A 25,515-nucleotide genomic window follows, 5' to 3' on the forward strand; every position below is an offset into this window, starting at 1 on the left:
TCATGCATCGGGTCTCTAGTTTTCCTATAGCAACCCAACTTGCTCAATCCAAGCTTATCTCCTTATCCTCCAGTTTTAAAGAAACAATTACAGGTACTGGACTCTAGACCCCTAAAGCATGTGAGCCACAGGTGACCTCTGCCTTCTGGCCCTGCTTTCCCAGGAACTCCCGACGAGACCTCGCCGTATCTCACATTTCTGGGCCAAGGGAACCGGTGTGGACATACCAGCTTGGTACATCTCTCTGGGTATAGAGGTTTCCTTCATGCTCCTACAACACTTTTTTTCCGGCTTCTATTACGTGGTACTTAAAATGCTTTTGAGACAGTTTTCCACTGTGTTTTAAAAGCCAGCCCTGGCATGTCTGTAAACATCAGTTCATATTCCTGGAATAGATCTTTTTTGTGTTCCATCCTACTTCCCACAGGGGCACAGATGGCATGTTTTATGTGGCGGCCACTATTTACAAGTCAGTCCCATGGAGGCCCATGAGATGCCACAAATGCAGCCCACACAGGAAGACGGCCCCTTGGACACAGACATTTGTCTCGACAGGCCAGGAGTGCCAGGAAAGGACACACCCTCAAAGTACACCGGGTGTCTCTGCTGCTGACACACATCCTCTGTCCAGGCCCAGCAGGGTCTTGGGCATCCCCAGGAGGCACACGGAGAGGCGGGAAAATGACGATAGGGTGTTCATAGCCAGTGGCTATAAGCAGAGAAAAGAGTACACAAAATGCCCAAAATTGGCTGCAGTTAAAAACATCAACAAAGCAAATCCTTCCCCACTAAGAAGGCTCACCACATTCATTTGCATGTTCATGAGCATCTGCTAGCTGAGTATCAATGTATCTCTCTTTCTATTCTGATGGACAGCCATTAATCACAGTGGACTTGACCTTGTCAGTACTTCAATGAGAGGATAACAGAAGCAGGGGTTTTTTTGAGGAGGAGGAGGGTGTGAAGGGGAGAAGAAGCACTTAGGCTGAAGCAGCCACTGCTGCCTCTGTCTCAGACTAAGATAGCATTTGCTGAAAATGTCAACAGATTGCTTCTTGAGTTGGAGTTGTGCAGACATCAAAAGCTTATTTTAACAGGGCATTTTGCTTAAAATCACTTGGTTGGTGTAGGCATTTAGAATGCCTCTGACTATATAATTTGGATTAAGAGGTTCTTGTTGAATTTTACTGGTTTAGCATAAATCAGAAGGACATACTGGAATAGACCCCTTCCCATAACCAGAGCCTTTAGGCCATTAATGTAGTAAAATTTGCTCTTTTGTGTTGCATTTTTAGTGGGTTCTCTTTCTTTCTCTCCCTTTTTTTTTTTAACGCGGCTTAGTTGCTATGCAGGGGCTTAGCGCTCCTGCATGGGGATCAGTTCCAGACTTTGGTTTGATTTGAAACAAGCCAGGCAAATTTGCCTGAATGTGATTTCAAAAGGTTTTCCTGCATCTCTCATCAGGAGACTGAAGGAAGCTGAAAAGCAAGTCACTAATTGTGTTCAAAGAATGCCGGCCTGCTTCCTCCAGTGTTCGTGTGATTCAGTAGACACAGTTCAGGTGGGTGACCACTGTCCTCTACGAAGCTACTTTCACCATTTTACTTTTCTTCAGTGTTTCTTTTTCACTTTCTCCCTCCATGTCACATTGATGAGATGTGACTCAAAAAGTTAATGGTAATTGCTCTCATCTCGATTTAGCAAAGAGAGAGAAATGAGTGTAATTTGCAGATGTGAGTGCAGGTCATTACAGGTGTGTTATTCGTGTATTCATGAGCCCCCCGGGACAGGCATGCTGAGCTATCCAATAACTTTCTTAATGTGTAATTACACACCATCGGACTATAATTGATTAATTGAAAAGAGAATGTAGGCAGATGTGAGGGCAAGACTTCTGCTGCTCATTAAATGAATACGTCCTTGCTTCTCTTTAATAAGTTAAGTGGAACTACTCAAAAGCAATTAAATCAGTAGTGAAGTTCATTAAATTTTAAGTAATTATTGATATTAAATTCTGTAATAAAATTCAAGACTTTGCATATTCTATTTCAAAAAGAATTATAATAATTCTATGGGGCAAGTTCAGCAGAATGAGGGTTCCAGAGAAAACTATATCTTGGACCCACTAACATTTTGTGTGAAAATCACCTGAGAGAAAGGGAGATGGAAGGGGGAGAGGCTGTTCAACTCTGTTTGTCATTCTAGACCAACCAGAGGGACTGTCTCACTTAAACCTGGAAATGTATTAGTGTTTCCAAAGTAATTCTTTCATTTAAAATCTTAATCTTAATCATCTATTTGGGACTGGGTGAAAAAGGTGAAGGGATTAAGAAGTACAAATTGGCAGTTACAAAATAGTCACAGGGATGTATATAGTACAACATAGGGAATATATTCAATAATATTGCACTATGTATGGTACCAGGTGAGCGCTGGAAAAAACAAGGGGAACACTTTGTAAAGCATATGATTGTATAACTTCTATGCTGTACACCTGACACTAATACAAAATAATGTTGAATGTCAATTGTAATTGAAAAATAAAATTTTAAAAATAAAATCTTAATCTAAATAGTTCAAAAATTATGAAAAAAAAACGTATTTTTAAACCTAATGTCTTGAGTACTACATTTGATGCCTTTTCTAGTAGCTAAATTCAAACATAAACATGAATATGGAGAGTTGAATGCAGTTTGGAGAAAATTCTTCCCAGGCCCTACTCTCTCACTGGGGAAACAAACTTGGGCTGTTGGGGTGGGAGAGAGGAAGGGATATGCCAGCGTTCAGGGAGGGAGTCACAGAGAGTTCTCAGAGTCCACAGGTGGCTTCCACATCTTCTGCCACTACTCATTCTGCCCAAGAAACTGGTCAACTCAGAAATGTGTCAGAGAGGAACTAATTCGCCAACGCTGCCGCATTCCTGACGTTCCTGACACTCCCTAGACACAGGAGAGACCTTGGAGTCTGAGCAGGCTGTGGAAGCGTGCCAGGGGGAGCCACACCAGTATGGTTTGTTCATTTATTCTTTTTTAAAAAAATATATTTTATTGATTTTTTACAGAGAGGAGGGGAGAGGAATAGAGAGTTAGAAACATCAATGAGAGAGAAACATCGATCAGCTGCCTCCTGCACACCCCGCACTGGGGATGTGCCCGCAACCAAGGTACATGCCCTTGACCGGAATCGAACCCGGGACCCTTCAGTCTGCAGGCCGACGCTCTATCCACTGAGCCAAACCCGTGCTGGCCATTTATTCTTACAGTAGGTGTTTCTTGAGCTCCTACTCAAAGCCTTCATTAGGATTACTTTATATCTATCTATCTATCTATCTATCTATCTATCTATCTATCTATCTATGTGTATCTATATAATATAAAGTAAACATACAAAGATCTTATAAAAACTAGGGGTGGAATTCTGTTAAGATGTAGTCCATTTTGCACCCATCCAAGGTGATCTTGTGCCCTGCACATAGTAGGCACTCAATAAAAACTTGCTTACTGAATGATGGGAGGAATCAATCACATGGGCTTTGAGGAAAGCAGGGGAGTGTGTGGCACTTGCTCAAAATTCTCTATATAATTTATGGAAACAGTTAAGAAATGTTAACACTTGGCCCAGATAAGCCAAAAAGATGGTGATGATGGCAGCTGAGAGTGAAGAACTGATTCCAGAACCTTGACGTGTTCCCAGGTTTCTGCTCTAACCATCAGCATCCTTAACAGCCCTGTCATTTCTCTCTTGCAATCTAAAACTTAAAATGTAAACCCATGTATTGTTGTCATTTTTTTAAAGACAGTAGATTCAACCACATTCATTTTCTAAACTTGTACCAAATCTAAAAATAACTTTGTATGGTTAGTTTCACAATCTAAAAAGAAATGGTTGTACTTCCATTGTTTACTGGTGCTAACACTTTGATGACATAAGCCAGTCTACTAGATGCAAGACTGTGGGGCTGCTGGTTTCAGGAGGAACCATTGCCACCATGAGTCCCATGAGATGTGTTCCTACTGCCACCTGACCAGACATAGGGACAGCAAGAGAGATATGTGACTCTTAGCATTCCCCGAAGGCAGGGAGAAAAGCATTTTACATACACCCTAATTCCTGCTAGAGGAAAAAATTCCAATCTTCATGCACACATTGTAATTTTAGAAAGCATAATGAAAGCTAAAACTAAATTAGGCTAAATAGGTATATTAGGCTAAGAAAGGGGGTAAAAATCAGAGTGTGCAGAAAGACATTAGATCTCCTTTTCTGTTTGCATATTTTTCTGCTGTCATGGGTCATTTATTGTCCCACAACTCGTTTTAATCTTCAATGGGACCTTGATAATCTGTGTTGGGGCAGCCAAACTCTTCGAAGAGTTCTAACTAAGAGAGATGAGCTCTGACTTTATCATGTTCAGTAAGTGACATTTTGCTCACATTATTTTGGATTTGTTTCTTTGTTTTTGATTTTTACAACTGTTACAAATCCCAAATGTATTCCAGACAGTTAATCACACTAAAAGAAAACTGATTTATCAAATCAATAAAGTGTCTCATTGATATATTCTGAAACTTACCAACATATGAACAAAAGAAGATGGCCAAGGCAGTGGGTGATGGTGTTCACTTCCAAAAGGAAAGTGGAAGGTACTGAGAAGAATCAGGGAACGTAGGATTATAAGAAATTTAATTTGGGGGATTAACTAGCAAACCCTTTTGGGGTGAGTCATTCCCCCCCAAATCATTTCTATTAATCTAATATTCTATCTTAGTAAACACAATATATTAAATAAGATGCATTTTCTTTTATGAAGACCCTTGAAAATCTTTAGGGTCATTACTGGAGCAATCCCAGATATTCTTTTAGAGTCTGTACATGCGTAAATTGTAAAGAATAAGCTAAGTCCACATAATCGAAAGCTATCCTATATAATAAAGAGGTGATATGCAAATTGACCATCATGCCCTTGCACAAGATGGCCACCCCCATGTGGTCACAAGATGGCTGGCAGGAGAGGGCAGTTAGGCGCAACCAGGCCTGCAGGAGAGGGCAGTTGGGGGCGACCAGCCCTGCAGGGGAGGGCAGTTTGGGGGGACCAGGCCTGCAGGGGAGGGCAGTTAGGGGCAACCGGGTCAGCAGGGAAGGGCAGTTGGAGGTGACCGGGCTGGCAAGGGAGGGCAGTTGGAGGTGACCAGGCCAGCAGGAGAGGGTAGTTGGAGGTAATCGGGCCAGCAGGGGAGCAGTTAGGTGTCAGTCAGACTGGCAAGGGAGTGGTTAGGGGGTGATCAGGCTGGCAGGCAGGCGAGTGGTTGGCAGCCAGCGGTCCTGAATTGTGAGAGGGATGTCCAACTGCCTTGTGGGATTGGGCCTAAACTGGCAGTCGGATATCCCCTGAGGGGTCCCAGATTGGAGAGGGTGCAGGCTGGGCTGAGGGATAACTCCCCGCCCCCCTCCCCAGTGCATGAATTTCATGCACTGGGCTTCTAGTATATCATAAGCTTTTTCTCTTCCTTTTGATAAGACAAGGATTCTGAATACTCATATGAGTCTCACTTTTTGACATTTCCTTCTTTCTCTTAAAAGTTGAGTACAAAGGAAACTCATACAACATAACAAAAGGAAGATAAATAATCCAATCAAAAATGAGCAAAGGACCTAAATAGACCCCTTCTGAAAGAGGACATACAGAAGGTCAAGAGACATATGAAAACATACTCAAAGTCACTAATCATCCAAGAGATGCAAATCAAAACAACAATGAGGTACCATCTCACATCTGTCAGAATGGCTATCATCAACAAATCAACAAACAAGTGCTGGCAAGGATGTGGAGAAAAAGGAACCCTCGTGCACTGCTGGTGGGAATGCAGACTGGTGTAGCCACTGTGGAGAACAACATGGAGTTTCCTCAAAAAACTAAAAAATGGAACTCCCATTTGACCCAGTGATCCCACTTCTAGGAATATATTCCAAGAAACACCAATCAGAAAGGATATATGCACCCCTATGTTCATAGCAGCACAATTTACAATAGCTAAGATTTGGAAACAGCCTACGTGCCCATCAGCAGATGAGAGGATTAGAAAACTGTGGTACATCTACACAATGGAATACTATGCTTTTATAAAAAGGAAGGAACTCCTACCATTCACAACAGCATGGATGGACCTGGAGAGCATTATTCTAAGTGAAATAAGTCAGTCAGAGAAAGATAAATATCACATGATCTCACTCATTTGTGGAATATAATGAATAACATAAACTGATGAACAAAGACAGATCCAAAGACAGAGAAGAATCGATCAGATGGTCAAACCTCAGAAGGAAGGCAGGGGAGAGTGGGGATAAGGGGGAGAGATCAACCAAAGGACTTGTATGTATGCTTATAAGCATAACCAATGGACACAGACACTAGGGGGGTAAGGGCATGAGCTGGGGGATGGGAGGGTGGCAATAAGGGAATAAGGACACATATGTAATACCTTAATCAATAAGGAAAAAAATAAACTATGAAAAAAAAGTTGAGTACAAAAAAAAGATTGATTCCCTTTGTTACCTTTTATTGAGTGCTCATTATATGCCACTCACTGTATATGGAGTATCTCCTTTAGCTTTTTCAGGAACTCTCAATGGTGTATACAGCTATTATTTCTGTCTTAGAGATGCAGAAATGGGCCTTCCCAAGGCCACAAAGCTGGTAACCACATCGCCAGGAAGTGGACCAGGCCAGCACGATTCCAGGGCCCACATACTACACTGCCTCCCTTGTGCTGTTTTCAGGGGGCAGGGGTGATGGCATTCTTGTAAAGGGAGATTCCATTCCTCGTTAAATTATCCAAATTTAAGAAACTTTTTTTACCCTACTTTATATTTTACGGTTTAAATCATACCGATTCCTGAGTCATTCTGGATCAGGAAGATTTTGAGCTTCAGTTGCTTGCTTCTACATTGACCCTGTTTTTCTCATTGCACACAACTAGCTGCTCAATTAAGACTGTTGTCCAAAATCTAAATTTATAAACAAATTGCCTTAAGATGAAATCTTGGCCGGTTATTTATATCACATGGCCATGAGAACTTGACGATCAATATTTTTGGACAATCGTCTGCAGTCTCGTCCTCGCCTTCCCAGCTGTGAGAAGCCTCTGTCCTCATGATGGTGTGCCTGGACTGTTTCAGCCGCCTTCCAGAAGGCTCCCGGCTGCCAACCTGTGAAAGCACTGCTTTCATAACAGTGCTCTCCGGCTCGGGTACCTAATATAGATCCCCTTAGCCCGAAACACCAAATGTAAAATTAATTGCTTAGTTCTCACTGTTTTTATTATCTGACCACCACCTACCAAGTCACTGCTATTCTCACCACTTTTAAAGTGATGCCAGTCCAAGCAGTCTCTCTACTGGCCCCACCGTGTACTGGCTGCTCATCTCCCTCACCATCAGTCCCCCCAGGGATACCCTGCCATTCCCCACCACCCTCCAAGGACCAGCCCAGACGCCACCTCCTCTATGGATCTATTCCTGATGGCTCCAGCTGCCATCTCTTCCCGATTAAAGGGCCCTTACTTCCTTATTGTACATAGACCACTTTAATATGTATTTCTATTCTCTAATCACCACCCCACCCCACCCCATCTGGCACTGTACACTGGAATTCCTATAAGCAGAGTTTGCTTGCAAACTTGTGAGAAGGGCCCACATTTCATACTTTGTTTGCACTGCAACTGACTCTGTAGAACAGCACTGGGGAGACTGAAAGACCAATGTCTTCAAACCCTGGGGCAGGCACCCAGCCTCATATTCATTCCACTTTTTGAGGTGTGTCCATGACACCAAATACCCAGATTTTAAAAATCAGTTTTAAATCTTTATAGACATTATCTTCATGCGGTGTATACAAAAGAATAAATTAGAGATATAAAAAACTATTCAGACCCAATAAACCAGGGAGGAAATATGCCTCAAGAAAAAGTCTTTTGGGGCTGAATGATCATAATTGGCTGTCTCCATCGATGCAACTCAATTTTCAACTCGGCTGATTTGATGACAGTTAGAACAGTGTTTAAAAATCAAAATGCTAAGGAAAATGAAAATGAAAATTTCATTACAACTGTCTTTTTCCATGTTATTTACTTTTATATACTCATATGTAAACATCACATTATTATAGAAAAAATACTGCATCCGTGATTGAGATGTCACTGCCATAGGCTGATAAGCGCTTTTAATGCTCTACTTTCATTTTCCTTTATATACCCAGCCATATTTCTAAATACGACATATAAATTTGCCTTCAGATATTGTATTTTATGTGTGTATATATGCAATGATATTGCATATTTTCAAAATTTAAGCTACCCGGCAAATATATAAATATTTATCTAAGCCACAAATGGTGTTTAGTTCCCTGAGAGTCTCCTTACACATTTATCAAACAATTTAGAAGTTAAAAGCACCACTTGTTTAAATGGCTACATAATGAATGCCCCCAAAGTATTTCCTATATCCTAATAATGCGGATATCTTTTATATAAAGGGCTTATCCTAGCACATGCTTGGTATTTACACGCTGCCTCCCTTCCCATCTCAGGCAGTGACACTTAGGAATATTCCTGTGGTTTTCCCTGACCTGTTCACACAAAGGAGTGTAAAACAGATCCTGCTGCAACATCAGAGTCAGATTCAAATTTTCCATTCAAAGGAAACCAAACTATATTGAGATCTGAACACTAAGGAACAGCAGAGGATTTCACATAATAAGCTTAGGGTATGACTTTACCTGTACAAGTTGACATTTTGAGTGTGGATTCTAAAATTTGAAGGGTAGGAAACGCACCCATGTGTACTTGTCTTCTATCAGTTGGGAACCTCAGAGATGATGGTAATGGTGAGAATAATGAATAGGGGCATTCTAATTTATTAAAAGCAGTTATTTTGTCCCAATGAAATCTACAGTTTGTTCTGTTGAGAGAAGGAAATCATTGCTCCTCTACCAAGGTATCTTTGTGAAATTCAAGAGAAATATTCATAGATATGCAATCCAAAGTGGAACATTAAGCACTTTCTGGATAATGAAGACAAAAGCACTGCTTATTATTTTAAAACTGGCTTCTCTGGGGTACATCTTAACTGATTCAACCTATCACTTGAAAGAATGAGCAAAGCCATCTACCAGCTCCACTGAAGGGTAAGTATACACACAGCAGCAACATGCTCAGCCAGGACAACCACAGGCCAACCCTCCGCTCCACCTTGTCAGTGGCTGATGCACAATCCAGAACCATCCGTAAGCATCTCCTTTTTATCTGAACTAGAACCAGAGGGATACGTTATTGCATACATTCATTCAACTGAGCACCTACCTCCACAGTTCATTACATCGATATCACCATTGATTAAGATGCCATTCTTCTCTACCACCCGGGAAAAACACAGCCAATTAAAAATGTTTTTCTCATTTGTACTATGCAATCAATGGTAATATGCAATCCCATTTCTGAGATGCTAAAATGTTTTAAAGGAAAAGTGCCTCTTAGACTCCATGAAATATGGTGTGGGCACGCATGATCCTCAGGGGCACAGCGAGGACAAGAAAGCTCCTGCCCCACAGATCCCTCAGCCAGAGGGAGCCTTGTCTGGAATTAAAAGGTGTCTCAACTCCTGGTTATTTGTGGCCATGCCGGAGGGAGGAGTAGCTAGGAAAAGGCCCTCCAGGAAAGCCTGACACCTCAGACCAGAGGAGCAGGAAGCGTACAAAAAGCATGATCATTAAAGAAACTTCAAGCCAAATGCAATTGAGAAAGTACATTATTTTAAAGACTCTGGTTTGCCTGAATCTGCTCACTTGCAGCTTAACCATGGGCTTCTATCTTCCTACTTCCCTTTTAAAGTTCCCTCTCACCAGCCCCCATCTCCACACCCCCATCTCCAATTTCTTGTCTCCTTTATGACTCACATATGTCATTCATTTCAACTCCAAATGTTTTTTATACCCTTTCCCTTTGTCTCCCAAGAGACTTCCATTAGCTTGTTCTTCTAGCCATAAATCAAGCACATGACTGAATATGATTAATATTAGCTCTGGCTGGTTACTTGCACAATTTTATATTGATAATTGATATCCTATCTGATTTTCTGGTTTTGCTTGATATATGACCTAGAGTTTCCATGAAGCCATCAAAGGCGAATTCTCTTTGGTATTTTAGGTAGCTGTTCAGATTTAGCAATTAAAACAATGAGAGGAAGTGTGATTGACACCTGACTCCAGTATGCTACTTGATGGCTAGAATCCTCCAAGATAACAGACCAGTGCACTCAGTTGCGGAATACAATGGCAACAAATCAAAAGAGCCCAAGCCTTTTAAAAATGACCTTACTCATTACAAAAAGAAATCAAAATCTTCAAGAGAAGAATTAGCACTTATCATACATGATCAATTGCTGTCAGATAAAATAATACACTCAAAAGCTTATATCACATTGAAAAGTATGTTTTCTATAGTCTATCAAGTTAAACCATAAATTTTGATTCCTTTCCCCTCAATGTATTATGCATTGGGAATCCTCAAACACTGACATGCCTTTCTGAATAAATTCCCCTTCCTAATATTCCCACAGATATTCTCTCTGGCTTCATAATTCTACAAATGAATTGTTACTATAAGGAAGCTAGAAAATGTGATTCTGAATTAACTTCTTGGTTCATTCATTCCCCAAAACATAGATTGAATCCCTTCTGTAGCCCTGAGATGGAACACTGTATAGCACCTGGTTGGTGGCAGTGGGTCTGTCTTGTCCTAAGTACAGGCCAGAGATGTGGGTCAAGCCTCAGCTCTATGACCCTCTCCTCCCTCCTCCAGAGCAAAGAGTAGCACCTCTGAATTTTATTTCCCATCTGTAAAATGGAAATAGCAATATCTATCAACTTAGCAAAGCTATGGAGAATAAAGAATCTAAAAAGGGCCGCAAAGACTGCACAGTGCTGGCCCGTTGGAGGCATCCCGTAAAAGATGGTTTCCCACCTCCTTCCCTTCACAGGCTGATCAGATGCACAACCCTTTGCTATTGTAGATACTTCCATGTGTAAATTACATTTTTTCCTTTCCTTTGCATTTTTTTTCGTAGTTACATATTTCTAAGATTAAAAATTGTACTTAAATGGTAGGGTAAGATGAAGAGTTCTTGGATCATGTAGAGCAGGGGTCCTCAAACTTTTTAAACAGGGGGCCAGTTCACTGTCCCTCAGACCGTTGGAGGGCCGGACTATAGTTTAAAAAAACACACTATGAACAAATTCCTATGCGCACTGCACATATCTTATTTTGAAGTAAAAAAACAAAACGGGAACAAATACAATATTTGTATTTGCATGTGGCCCACGGGCCGTAGTGTGAGGACCCCTGATGTAGAGAGTCTTCCTTGAGAGTTTTATCCTGTTAATAAAAGCCTATGTGGTTGTGATGCCCTCACGCCGTGATGCCCTCATGCCATAACAAGTGATTGCCAGGAGGCTGCATGCACAGTGGGTGTGTGCGGGTGGGCAGGGGCTTGACACTCCACGCAGCAAGGCCAGGGGTCCCCCAGCTCCGGCCTACCTCTTTGGGGCAATCCATCAAGGAGCCCTGGATGGGTGGGCGGGGCCTACCTCTTTGGGGTGATTGATCGTGGGGCTCCTGCACTGTGAGAAGGCACCGGCAGGTTGCCCCCACCCCACCCCACCCCAGTGCATGAATTTCATGCACTGGGCCTCTAGTGTATATATAAAAGCCTCAGCTCAAAGAATTATCTGCATAATGTATCTTGTCCCTCTCACTGTACACAAGAAAATTCTGTGGCGTTTGCATGTAAATATGCCTACTCAAGACTTTCAGATAATCTATTGCTAGAAAATTTGGCCAAATGGTAATCTATAATATGCTTGAAAGTAAGCAACCTTAGTTAGAAGAAATAATTATAATCATAATCGCAACAGTGATTGAGTGCCAACTGTTTGCCAAATACCATTCTAAGTACCTATGGGTATTCATGCATTTAGACCTCATACCAATCCTATCGGATAGGTAAAACTGTCCTCATTTTATAGATAAGGACATGGACACAGAGAGATTCAGTGACTTGCCCAAAGTCTCATGGTCAGTGGGTGGAGTGGTAGAGATTCGTGAATTTAAACCAAACAGCCAGGCTCAGGAGTCCAAGTTCTTCACTACAATACCATACTATTTCTTGGAATTTTTCTATTTTTCTTGAAAAGTATTCCAGCATCACAGTACCTCACAAATCAGCAACATCTACTATGCAGTCAACAGCATCTCTTGTACCCTCAGCGTAAACAGGCAACTTGGTGGATGGTCAGGGGTTTCTCTGAAGCTCTTTGTTCTAAATTAAAATATTGCCTATGGGCTTCTACCCAAACCAATTAGGAAGAGACTCTAGTTACAGAATAAAGGCAAGTACTCCCAGCACCTGCCTAAGATTACAAATAGACTAATGCCACCTTCTAGCTCCATTTTATTAGTAATAAGACTACTGCTTATTAAACTTTCATTGCATGCCAGGCATACTAAGTCCTTCATAGACATGATCTCGCTTACTCTTCAGAACGACCCCAGGAGGTAGGTACTGTAATTTATCCTCATTTTATTGATAAAGACACTGGGCTCAGAGCCGATAAGGAACGTGCTCGGGTTGCAAACTGGTATATCTGCAGAGCTCGGATCGAGCGCCCATGCTTACCCACCACACCACAGGGTCTCCCTTGAAGAACACATGGTCCCTGGCACCTCTCTCTGGCTCTAAGAACCACTGCAGTGTACTGTGTGAGAAGCCAGCATGAAGCCCAAACCACTATGCCTCTGATACTTTTGTGCAATGGCCCTGCAACTAGAAAGGCAAAGACCTCCATGCCTTGGAAAAGGGAGCTTGCCAGGAGCCAAGGATCGCCAAGCAAATCAGGCTCCCTGGCCCTAAGAAAAGTCCTTTGACCGGGGCAGAGGTTGGGGAACTCTAGCCCTCCCCCAGGCGGCTTCTCCCCCAAATACACTAAAAATAATGAGTTAAAAGTGGGTTTGCATGGGTGGGAAGTGAAGGCAAGATGGTCTAGTGTGGTACAGAGGGTCTTTGTATAGGACAAGAAGGCTCTGGAACCACGAGACCATAGCTACCATGAGAGCCAAGAGGCTGAAAAGAAAGAGAGAGAAGCAGCAGACCCAGCTGGGGAGCGAGGTGAAGCAAGGCGCAGATGGAAGCCGAGGAATGAGCAGGTGACAGGACGGCTCAAGCAGACTCCACCCCTCTCCCTGGGCTACAGCCTCGATGGTGTGGCTGGGCGGCACACTGTGCTACCGTGATTGGGCATGCCCTGGCTCAGTCTCATGTCGATCCGTGTCTTTCTAAAAAGTTTTATTTTTCTCACACATAGTTCAAAACACTGGAGGTGCACAATAGCCCCCCACTAAAGGGAACTAGAGGGCCAGAGGAAAAACGGTGGGCTAGGCCAGCGCTCTCTAGACAGCAACCAACCCCGGGTTTTTCTGGGTCACTTTTCACTTTGGGGGCTCTCACTATGACTCTGCCAGGGAACTGGTGCACAGAGTACTATATATATGCATACGTCATATGATACTTTATTTTATGATGGGAGGCCGAGTGTGTCACCAGGAATATGAATTCTTGGTGCCTGTGCTGCTCAGCGGCAACATCAAAGAAACTGTACAAATTCAAGTTGAGCTGGGACATGAATCTGGCTGCCTGTAAAGGGAGGAGGGGCGTTGGTTAATTGTGCCCACTTTGAAAAGCTTATCAAGTTTCAGGTGAAATGTGGCAGTTTCTCTCACCTTTTGGGGGTTTGCATTATGTCCCCATGCACTAGCAGGAGTCCTAACAACAGCTAGGATGGGACAGCAATCCATAATTTCTCCTCACGGCTGCATAAGGCTGGGCTGGGCTGCAAAGAGAGCTGCTCTTATCCTATATAATAAAAGGCTAATATGCAAATCAACCAAACAGTGGACCGACCACCAGGGGAAAGGTGCTCAATGCAGGAGCTGCCCCCTGGTGGTCAGTGCGCTCCCACAGGGAAGCGCCCCAGAAGCTGGCTCACGGCTGGCGAGTGCAGCAGCAGTGGTGGCAGCCCTAAGGACCCATTGGGGGATGTCCACCTGCTGGCTATCCCATGAGGGGTCCTGGACTGAGAGAGGGAGCAGGCCTGGCTGAGGGACACCCCCTCCCGCCCCCGCCCAGTACATGAATATCATGTACCGGGCCTCTAGTTTTTAAATAAATGCATTTAGAACCAGGGGCCTGAGAGTAAAAAAGACTCAAGTGCTCACTGGCACTGTGGCATGTTTTTCAACATAAGGGCTTTTCTAACTGGATCTGACTGTCCAAGCCTCACAAGGTTGTGCTGAGCAGGGAGGGAGAAAAAAACTGGGTAACCAATTTTTTTTATGTATACATTGTCCCAAAGCTCCAATTCCCCAATGAATTATTTCCAGACAGAGAAGTGGGGTGCTAAAGTGTTTACAGAAGAACAAGCAAACAAATAGATTGGCTTCGCCATACTCCAGCAAAATAAAAGGGGGTAGGGAGGTTGGGTTGAGGGTAAAGGGATAGATGAAGCAAGATTAAGAATTGATCATTGTTGGAGCTGAAAGACAGGTATATGGGCTTCACTATATGACGGTCTATTCTACTTTTGTGTATGTTGGAAATATTCTGTAATAATTTTTTTTTAATCCACAGAAGTACTAGGAGTTTCCATGAAGTACAACTACTTATGTCCAGACTTGCTAGGTTGGGGTCAGTTACTGACATCTCTGCAAATGGACCGCCTGCCAGCTCACCCCTTATCCTTCAGGTATTCCACCCTCCAGCCAACTTAGATGCCAGCTGAGGTGTGGGTCACCTGGCCTGTATTTTCCCACCTCCTTGCCTTGGCCCATGCTATTTCCCTCTGCCTGGAATCCCTCTCCCCTCATACCCCTGCTCCGACTATCAAAATCCAACCCATGTAAGGCCTGGATCAAAGTTATCCCCTTTGGTAAGTCTCTAATTACCGCATGTGGAAGTAATCTCTTCCTCCTGTGGACTCCAGAGCTTTGCGGGTGCTCTCCTGGGGCACAGCACACTGTGTAATGATAACAATCATGAGAATGAGAAGAATCATAATCATCGCAGCTAATATGTTACTGTGTACCAGGCACTGTAAGTATGTCATCACTTTCAATCCTTACAACGCCCTCTGAGGTTACTACCATTTATTATTACATTGAACAGATGAAGATCTGAAGCTCAGAGAAGTCCAAGGGGGAAACAGATCCAATGTGATTTGATGCCAGATGCGGCACCGTAAATGTTAAGCCTTTGTGCCCATGATCCTTACGCTATACCGTCAGAGTGACGTAGTGTAAATTAAAGTCTAGCTGGGGCCAAATTCTAACTTTCAGAAAGACCTGAGATTCCACATTCCTGATGACTATAACACTGTTTAGCCTCATCTTCCTCATGAACTGTACGCTCCTTCAGGGCAGGGGCTGTGCCTTTTTCTATTTTGTGTGCCCCACAAGCACCGTCTGGTATAGCGCCTTATACACAGAAGATGCTACACAATATCTTGTTAACTGGACCCTGTATTACTCCAGAGCTGTCTGTGTTCGCAGTGCTGAGGAAGGACTAGGTCCAGTTCTTGTCATCTACTAGTCTGCCTGCACAAGGAAATGAGATGGAAACCAGCCCCCTGAGCTGACCAAGCATCTCTCCTCCCCAACATCTCCCAACATGTCCAGAAGGCCACCAAACTAAAATAGTTTATCTTCTCCCCATGCTGGCACTGTAAGTGACCAGAAAGAATTCTTCCCCATGCTATTTTTATTCACCTCCCAGCTGTGGGTCCCTCCCTCTCCCTCTGTAAACCCCCATCCCTCGCAGCCTTAGGAAATGCCAAGGGAGTCGGACTTTGGATAATGTCTTGGGAATCCGAAACTGAGGAAGACAGGCTGATTCTGGCCCCCGCCCCCACCGAGTTTCCTTTCTCTTACGTCCCCTTTCAGACTTCCTAAACCTGCTTTCTTTCCAACCAAATTACACTACATCGTTGCTGCTGTTCTTTGACTACAGTTTGACCTTCTTCCTGAATGCAGTGATGTTCTCTGGACTGGCCCGAAACACTTGCCGAATAGGCTCAATTGCCTTCCGTTCCTTCCCTCAAATCCTTTCAACATTTTTCTTCTAGTTACAGGTCCTCTCCCTCCAAGGACCCTGCTAATGTTGTAACTCTGCAAGGTCTTACTCCCAGCTGGCTCTCAGGGGCTGAGAAAGTACCGGCTGGTGAGAAGGTTGTGAGCTCATATATGATTAAGGTCCTCCTCTCTAGCCCTTCATCCACCTCCCACCATCGAGCTGAGCATTTCCATCGAGGAAATGAGAAGGCCTACTAGTCCCAAAAGAATGCGGCAATAATGGTAAAGGGACCAACATTGGTGTTGAAATTTGGGGCAAAGACTAGTCACCCGTGCGTGGCTCTAAATATTTCCTCTTCTGGGCTCCCATGCTGCTGTGATGTTAATGTGAGGTGAATTTCTTACAGTTTCTTTTATTGAAAGTTATTTGCCTTGGTCATAAATTTAGATATGCCAGCAAAATACCCTGGGGTGTGTGTGTGTGTGTGTGTGTGTGTGTGTGTGTGTGTGTGTACACCGATCTATGAGAAGGAAGATGGGGCCACCCTGAATACAGTACTCGAGGTTTATCTGATGTCATTCACCTTGACAGCCTTGTATTTTCAAAATTAATAAAAAGCAACAGAGAGCCTTGGCCACCGGGCTAAATAGTCATCCGTGCCAGACCTTAAGTGTGAGGGCACATATCACAGTTTGGGATTTAAACGGGAATATCAGTGCCCTACGGGAAATCTACAGCTGCAGAGCAGACTTTCCTACCAGCCAGTGCTTTCTTTGTCGGTGCCTGCTGATGGCACATACTTGTATGTCCCAGCATTTCATCTTATTTTGCTTTTGTTTGGGTTCCTTCATATTCCTCTCCCTTCCGAGAAGCAGAGGCTGGGGGTGTGGGTGGAGGTCAGAGACAATCAAGAGTCAGTAACAGAGTCGGAGGCTACCTGGCCAGGGCACTTTCTGTCAACACCTGTGGCCCAGAGGGTTAGCCTTCCAGCCATGAGCTCCTGATCATCTGGGAGCCTAGGAGGAACCTGTGCCCTCAATGCTTTCTCCCAAGAGCCATGGGCACCCCCAGGACGCCCCCACTTTGTAAACTGCCCACTGCTCTTACTGCCAGGAACCATGCACGATGGCAGAACCAGCCTTAAGCTAAGAAAGCGCTTTGGAACGAGCCTGCAATCTCCTCTCGTGAATTCCTTACAAATTTGCTCTGAGCTGCACTAAGAAAACTCCAAGGACTTCCTATTTCCTTCTTAATAATGAACAGGTCTCTTTCATATAGGAGCAAAGCTTCTCAGGGCTTCATAACCAGCCAAAAACCATTGCTTCTCTTGCAGCTGAAAAAAAAATTGATTTCTCCTTGGAGACATAAGCTTACTTGGGTTTTTTTTTTTTTTCTGTTTCTTCTCCTTTTTCTTTTATCATATGCTGACCAAAAATAAAACATTTCTAACAGTGGCTTAGAAGAGCTAAGATTGTACCAACCTCTCAAAACTACTGCCAACACAATGTTGTGCTTAAGCACAGCAAGGACTAAACGTGTATTTTCTCTAAAGATAGCTGAAGAACACTTCACACGTACATTTTACTTTTCCTCTAGTATACAATGACCACAACCAAGACTCGGGCACGTTAATTTTTCTAGTAAATAGTAAAGAAAAAAAACAAAACAAATAGGGCATAGCTCTTGTAACAATTTATCCAAAAAGTAGTAAGTGACTCCCAAAAGCATTCTGATACCAAAACAGCCTACATGGCCCCTCTGGTTTCCTGCCGGATAACATTAAAACGGAACCGAATGGAAAGGGTTTCCCCCAAAGAGGTAATGCTAGCAGGCCTGGGAGCTTAAGAGGCCTAAGATAAAATACAAGGTAGCTCAATTTTCAGGGGAAAAACTGCATTTACAAGCAGCAAATTTGCCTGTGGACTGGCTGGTCAAGGGACTCCACGCAGAGAATGAGTGGTGCTATTGTAACCGCGCAGACGGTGGGGCTGGGAAAGGAGTTTCTTGCTGTCAACATCTAACTACTGTGGCTGGACTGGGTAAAAACTGTATTTTTCTCTCTTCTCCTGCTCTTTGGACACTTTGTTTTTAATGAATACTTGGTATCAGAGCTAAGTCCAAACACTGTTACATGTGGGATTTCCTAATGCTGAGACCTGGCAGAGCGGCACTGTGTTCTGCCAAAAAACTACACAGAAATGAGACTACCTCGAAATGTAACAACTGGGCATCCTCATTCTCTTTCAGCGTTTGCATTTAGTGGGAGCAAATGTTTTGCTTTAATGCAATTGAAAAGAAAAGAACATTTTGGGACAACATAGCTCGATCCCTCATAAAGCTTCATTTTCCAAAGCAGTATGTGAATCTCTAAATAAATGACAATTCATTCTCTGTTTACTTTAGGTAAACAGAAAACGCATTGCGGAGTACTCATTTTCAAAAGCTAATCAAGAACATTAGGTCCCAACAGATTCATTTAATAGAAATATAATAGGCATTCCTGCTTGCTTTTCATCTTGTCTCGCTGTAAATGCTAAAATGAACAGCAAATTAACCCTGCGTTGGAACGGAGTCCCTGTCACAGCTGATATCCTCTCTCTCGCGACTTGTAAACATCCCCGCATCCTGTCGCTGCTTTGACTTCTACTTAGGAGAGACGAAAGTGCCTGACTGAGTTTGGCAAGAGGCTGTAGGAATACTTGAATGCTAAAGGGAGTACTGCATGTCAACCCTGCTATCTTTCCTAGCAGAACAAAATATTACCACGTCGTCTCCTAAAATAGTGCACAATTAGGAAGTAGGAGGAGGGTGGGGGGTGGGACTGTTTTTTTTTCCAAGCTCCATGTATCAACTGCATTTCTCTTTATTTTTAACTTTACTAGCCATTCTCCAAACAGCTGCTTATAAACTACTATACAAAACAAGCTAATAAAGACAGGGCCATCCAAGCTCTATAATCAGATATAAAAGATTTGCAAACAACTTGAGATCTTATAATTAATATTCAGTGATATCAGAATTAGCATTTAGAACTCTATACAGAAAAAAACTATAATACTTCATAAATTATGTAATAATGAACAAACCCTTTCAAAAACTGTTTTCACTGTGCTAAAGTAACATTCTAGACTTGTTGTAAGTATATTATTCTTACAAGTAGTTCGCAGTTATTCTTGAAGGCAAGCCTTGGAGTTTCCTTAGCATAGTGCTGCTGGGGGAAATTTTCAGCATGTCCATCTTCATCTCTAGCCTGAAGGGAAATATAATGGCCTATTTAGGGACTTACAAATAATGGAAGAAAAAAAAAAAAGCTAAAAGCATAACAGCTCAGATCATTAAACAAACGGGAATCCAGAAATAACAACATCATTAAGAAGTTTGTTTAAACACGCAGTATGCCTTTTAGATATCAAAATTTGGGATTTATTTTTCTTCACATAGTTTAGTTTGAACATGCAAATTCCTTGTGGTGCAATATTTAACATTTTTAAATATTAAGCAAACCAACAGTAAATAATTTTGTTGGAAATTGCCACCACTGTAGTCTTTCAGTGACTTTGGTTGTACATTTAGGATTATCTGACATACATATGTGTTTAAACTTTTTGGCATGCTTAAGCAATCTCTAGATAATGCACTTTAAAAAAAATTCTGATAGCAAGGCCATAAGAAAAGCAATTTGCATAGTTATATTTTGCATTGTAATACTATTAGAGATAAACTGATTCCCCTCGATTTTTAAATAAAAATCTGAAAGGAGCAATGATCTCGTAAGAACAATGATTCTTCAATCAAATGCAGTAAAAAATAGATTTAATTAAGAAGCTGCATTAAAAGTTACTGGTTATTTTGATCTACGCTGTTAATTAAGAAAGCTGAAGTGTAAATGGAGACATGAACAGAACCCATCAGCAATACCGCTTGCATACAGTCTTCTCTTTCTAATCTCCACCGGTTGCTGGTTTGGAGTTGGAGAGAAGGGAGAGGTAGGTGAAAGGGGGCGTGTCTGCAGCACACTCATTAAATCACTCATTTGGGTGACACTTGCACTCGGCTCTGCTCTCATCTCATCGTAGCCCTAACTGCTCTCTCCTTCCTGGCCTCCTGAAATTCACAGCTGAGCTGTCTCCCTCACATATGGCTTGCATATAATTATGCATATTCCATTTTGCACTGCATTAAAATGATGAGCTCCTGGCTCCCTGCCAGCTGGTTTTTAAAAGCCCAAGCGAAGTAGGAAAGAGGAGAGAAACACAGGGAGAGCTGCACAGGAAGCAGCAGGTAGTTCTGTCTGCTGTCTCTTTAGATAAAATGTATGTCTGGCACCAGGGGAGCAGCTGAGAACTACCTGTTGTGATGTATGGATTGAGGCGCAGGAAACAATGAGCGCACGTCTGAGGCACCGCGGTGACAGCGCCCATGGCTGTTTCTCCCCTAATGGAGTGAGATCTTCCCGCTGACAAGTGTCACTCAGAGCTCCTCGGCTGGACGGGGACTGTCCTTCTAGAAAGGGATCCGTGTTGGGTGCGATCGAGAATGGATAGCTTGTTTTCAATAAAGGCTGCTGCTGCTTATGGCAGGGTGGGAACTGGATTCAATTTGGAAGTGGAATGTCACAGGCGGTAATACGTGGGTTTTGAGAAGTTTGTGAGGGGGAGAGATGGCTCTGTTTTGGTTTCATTTTTGAGATTGATCAATATCGCTGGGATTTAGTGCCTTTGTATGGTACCCCACCACCACCACCACCACCACCACCCAATCAGAGTAAAATAAAAACAGTTAAAAGATTGGACTACATGTGACCGAGAAACCAGCGATGTTTCTTCTCCCTGCATCAGTACTAGTCTGCAGCTCCATGAGGATTTCACACAGCCTTAAAGGGGGCCTGTGTTAATGTGCAGAGTGTACAGAAAGGCAGGTGTAAGAAGGTCGTAAAATGCTGGCGGGCAGGACAATGTCAGATTCTTCGTAGCTGAAATCGAAGCCACTCTGTGAGGCGCAGGCCTTTCGGAGGTAGGGACATCTTTCTTATCTTTCTTACTCTGCCATGCCCGGTGCCTTGTTTTTAGTCAGTACTTAACAAACATCTAGGTGATGGGAAAAACCCATACGAGGATGGTAACTAGACCCTACCATAAACAACTCTGTAGAAAATGCCACCTCAAAATATGCTAAGCTTGGTGGGAGGTTTATTATATTCCTGATACACTGGAATACATATGCTTGGAAACACACTTTGCAGATAGTTTACAAGGGCTACTATTTACATATGTATGTCTACACTCAATATATATGTATCTTGTGTATAAATATTCATAAGGTGGGATATGTTTATTATGCATGTACTCTCTATACACATTCATACACACCAGATGCCTGGGGATATTTTCAACATTAGTGGGAAAAATACATTCATTCCACTTATATGTAAGGTGCTCACAGGGCTTTTTATGTTTTTTAAAGGAAGAAAACAAATCTAAGGCTTGAATGTGCTTCCTCAAAAAGGCTACGGATTTCACATTAAGCCTCACAATTTAGGAGGTTAAGCAAAGCAGGAGTGCAAGAAACCGGAGAGGGGGTGTGGAGTGGTAGGAAGTGGAGACAGAAAGCCAGAAACTCGCTTCTTTATTGAGGCATGTACCTGCCTCTGCAGCAAGCTCCCAGGGCCCTGGGCATAGCCTGCCTCTGACAAGCAACCTGATTCCGGGGCCAGGGAGCGCCACTGGCCGTGTTTCCACCGCGCGCCAGAGACAGAAAGCGCACGGCGTGCAGGGAGACCGGCACGACCACCCCACGTGGGTGTGCACACACATGCTCACACATCTGTCTCCAAAGTGGCTCCCTTTCATGCTGAAGATTTTTAAGGCAAATTTTTTATTATTCTTACCTGACTAAATTAAACTAACCTCATGCGTGTATGGCAGTAGTTCTCTATACTGGCTGCATGTTACAATCATCTGGGCTGATTGTTTTGCTAACATGTTGGTCCCTGACCTCCCCTCACCTTTCCAAGATTCTGATTTAGTAATTGGCCCAGAGTGTTTTTGTGGGGTTTTGTTTTGTTTTGTTTTAATAAAAAGCTCTCCGGTGATGGTAATGTTCACGCGGGGCTGAGAACCACTGATCTAAGGAGAGTGCCGACTGGGATCAGGAGGAGGCTCTTGGCAGTTTTCAGAACATTCTCTAACCACATCGGAGTGACCTGCTCACAACACAAAGAAGAGAAAGGGTGTGGCCCCTGAGGTGGGTCTCACCCTAAAGATTCAAGAAATGACTTGACCAGCTACTTGTGGGCAAAAAATTATCTTTAGTTTCTGGTGTGACAAATAACCTTAGAAGAACTACTAGACACTAGTTCCTAAGAGGCCTTCCTGGGCCTCTCGAGCCAAGTCCATATCTCCACTCTGCCCTCTCTTGGACTAGGCACAGGTGCACCCTGCCGCTGGGTGGTGGGATTTTTGCCTCTCTCACTAGACTGGGAGCTCCCCGAGGGGAGGATGGTGGAGCCACAGCCGGGTACGCAGTAAGTGCTCTGCAGGTGTGGGTTCCATCATCATTCCACAGCAGCAACTTGGTGACAATGGTAGACAAAATCTGAGGGAACTTCCTTACCCTCCATGTCAAATCATTTTTGAACATTTTAGAACCTCTTCTACAGGGAAGCCAGGGCCTTCTTCTACATCTGCCCCATTTGGGCTGGCAGACAATAGCATATCTGCCAGGTGCGGGGAGGACAGAGAGAGCTGATGACCCCTTCAGGGAGGGGTGTTTGAGCCCTGAAGATGCTCAGAATCACCGGTCATGGTAATAATATAAAGCAGGCCGATATTCATCTGGTCTCATTAGAGTTCTTAGACTCTCTATGGATGATGCCTTCTCTAATTGCCTATCTCAGGCAGACTACCCTACTCCCAGCTCTTGGGATCTACTGGGGCCAGGAGACCGGTGTTGATGTCTGACTTTGTTCTGGAATGACCCATTCTGACGTAAGAAATGTCCAGCTACATCATAATGAACTAACTCTCTCCATGTGCCTTAGTCTCAACAGCCTTATCCTAACATGTTAGGACATGTATGCCCACCATGGGAAAAAGCAAATGGGAAACCACTGTTTTACGTTTGACTACAAATGTGATTGTCAGACCAAAGGTGCATTTTTGATCTATTATTCTAAGACACCTTTACTTCTGCCATCAAATAGAAATAAAAATTACAAGTCTTCAATTAAACGGCAAGGAGATCTCCCCATCTTGCTGACAGCCATTCATCCATGCTCATGCTGTGCCTAGCATTTGAATAAATACTAGGTTATGTGAGCAACTTAGACTAATCGCCTCTCTACTTCGAAAACCCCTGGCCTAAACAAACTTTGTCTTCACCCCTCTCTCCCTGTGAATCATCACTAATTCACTGTTTTATTTTGATTCTTCCCCACAACAATCTTTAGTGCTCTTTCAAAGAAACTACTTCTTCCTTGGGCCAAAGTCTGGGTGCCATGTGCATATTCCAGCAAGAGCAACGTTCTTTCTCTTCTGGAAGACTCCTCTGGACAATGCGGGGCCTTCTAGACACAGCTCCACCCACCCACCCACCCCAGAAAAGTGAGATGTTTCTGACTCCGGAAAAGGTGAGCACCATTGCCATTTAGGTCTAAAGGCCATCAGGCTTCAGAGTTCCCACCTCCCTGCAGTGAACAGGAGTTTGCACCTCTGTGTGGCCGTGATTCCAGAATTTCTTTTGGAAACAAGGAAAGGTTCTGGCTGGAAGGAGAGCTGGGCGAGCTCTGCAGAGCCTCCAGGCTCAGCCTTCCAAGGCTGCAGCAGATGCGGCTCATGGTGGCTCACACATGTGGTGTCGCTCCCAGACTTGGGAGCATCAAAAATAGTGCATCTCAACATTGCGGGAATAAGTTTAGAGATGACTAGTTGTGGGGCTGGGGGGGGATGTTACACTTTATAAATAACTTTTTGAACCAGAAGCAATAGAATTTCTTTTTCAAAATTTAAGATAAAAGCAGGGGGAATACCAAATCTGAAAACTCTTAGAATTTCATGTTATGATATCCCATGTCTGGCCTCTCCTTCCCTTGTCACATGCCTACGCACATGCTCCTGAGGAGGCTCAGAGAGGGCTACCCGGCAGCTGTCGGGTGCCGCCTTTCAGTGTGTTGTGAATGTGACATGGGTCAGCCCATTTTCTCTGCCCCTCAGCGAAGTTCCCTGGGCTGGAGTAACATGCGGAGGCCTGCAGAGTAGCTGTGTCCACGTGAGTCACTGCCCAGTCATTCTCATCTTGGTGGCCCAAGTCCTCATGACTAAAGTCCCTGAGTTCCTGTCACTTCAACTGAGTTCCTGTCCTTTACCTCATTTTCTGAGGGTAAAACCAGATTCCACCTCTCTTCTGGAAAATTCGTATGCATCCTTTAAGCCTTGGTTCCGACTGCAGCGCCTGTAGGAAGCCATTCAAGACCCCTTCCTCCTGTGCCCCTGTCCCTGTCTATAACCATTCCACCCATCACACTGTCTTAGGACCGTCTATGTTTGCCTTCCCCAGGAACCTGTGAGGTCCGTGAGTGCAGAAACTGTGTTCTACTCAGCTGCAAGTCTCTAGAGCCTCATCTAGTTCCTGGCATATCATAAGGGCCCCATAAATGATGAGTGAATGAATGAATGGGTTCCTATCCTTTAACCCTAGCAAGTAGGCATTCTGCCTTGCACTCCAGTCTCCAAAAGTAAATGCTCTGCCCCCTGAACCTTGGAAGTTGTTTTCATACCTGAGTCTCAGCAGGTCTATGCCAAGGCTCTCTGATCACACCTGCCTCACAGCTGGACCTGCACTGACTATCCCATGCGCTTCTGCCCAACACCTGTCCTTCCCACTTGGTTAGACCCAAGGGTCTTAGCCTCACTGCAGGTATTGTACTCAAGTCAATAATTGGCCGATAATCCTTTTGTCCCACGTGTTTCTCTCCTCTGCTTCTCCCTAACCCAACCTTTGCCTACCAAAGGTTAATCTAACCTCTGTTTTTTGTTTCATCCCCGAAAGTGCATTCCTAGATGAACCCATCTGGTGCCTTGCTCTCTGTCTCTCACCTGGTAATAGTGTCCCTGTCAGTCTGGGTCTCCTGGGGTAACTCATCCTGGGTGTGACTCATGTCTGACCTGCCCTACCAGACTGGACACTGCTTGAGGGCAGAGACCATGCATTATGGGTGGGGTCCCATGCTCAGCTGCGAGCACCACATAACAAATGATCCTGTAAATACGTGTTAAATGGAGTGCTTAACCTTTGCTCCTCTAGAAGCCAGGGGGGCTCAGACGTGTTTTGTTTCTCTCCCCTGTGAACTGC

The 25,515-nt window shown here is 43.7% G+C and overlaps 1 protein-coding gene across 2 annotated transcripts in view; it reads right to left on the reverse strand.

The window, feature by feature from the left end:
• Nucleotides 1–25,515, reverse strand: part of SOBP (sine oculis binding protein homolog) — a 159,832-nt gene that overhangs the window by 47,685 nt on the left and 86,632 nt on the right. Inside the window, exon 5 of one of the 2 annotated variants that reach the window (XM_059700797.1) lies at nt 19,322–19,417. The exons of the other annotated variant lie outside the window; for it this stretch is intronic. Coding sequence (XP_059556780.1) covers nt 19,322–19,417 — 96 coding nt within the window. The remainder of the gene's footprint in view (nt 1–19,321; nt 19,418–25,515) is intronic. 2 annotated transcript variants of the gene reach the window in all.

Source organism: Myotis daubentonii, chromosome 6 (assembly GCF_963259705.1).
Source record: "Myotis daubentonii chromosome 6, mMyoDau2.1, whole genome shotgun sequence".
Lineage (NCBI taxonomy): Eukaryota > Metazoa > Chordata > Mammalia > Chiroptera > Vespertilionidae > Myotis > Myotis daubentonii.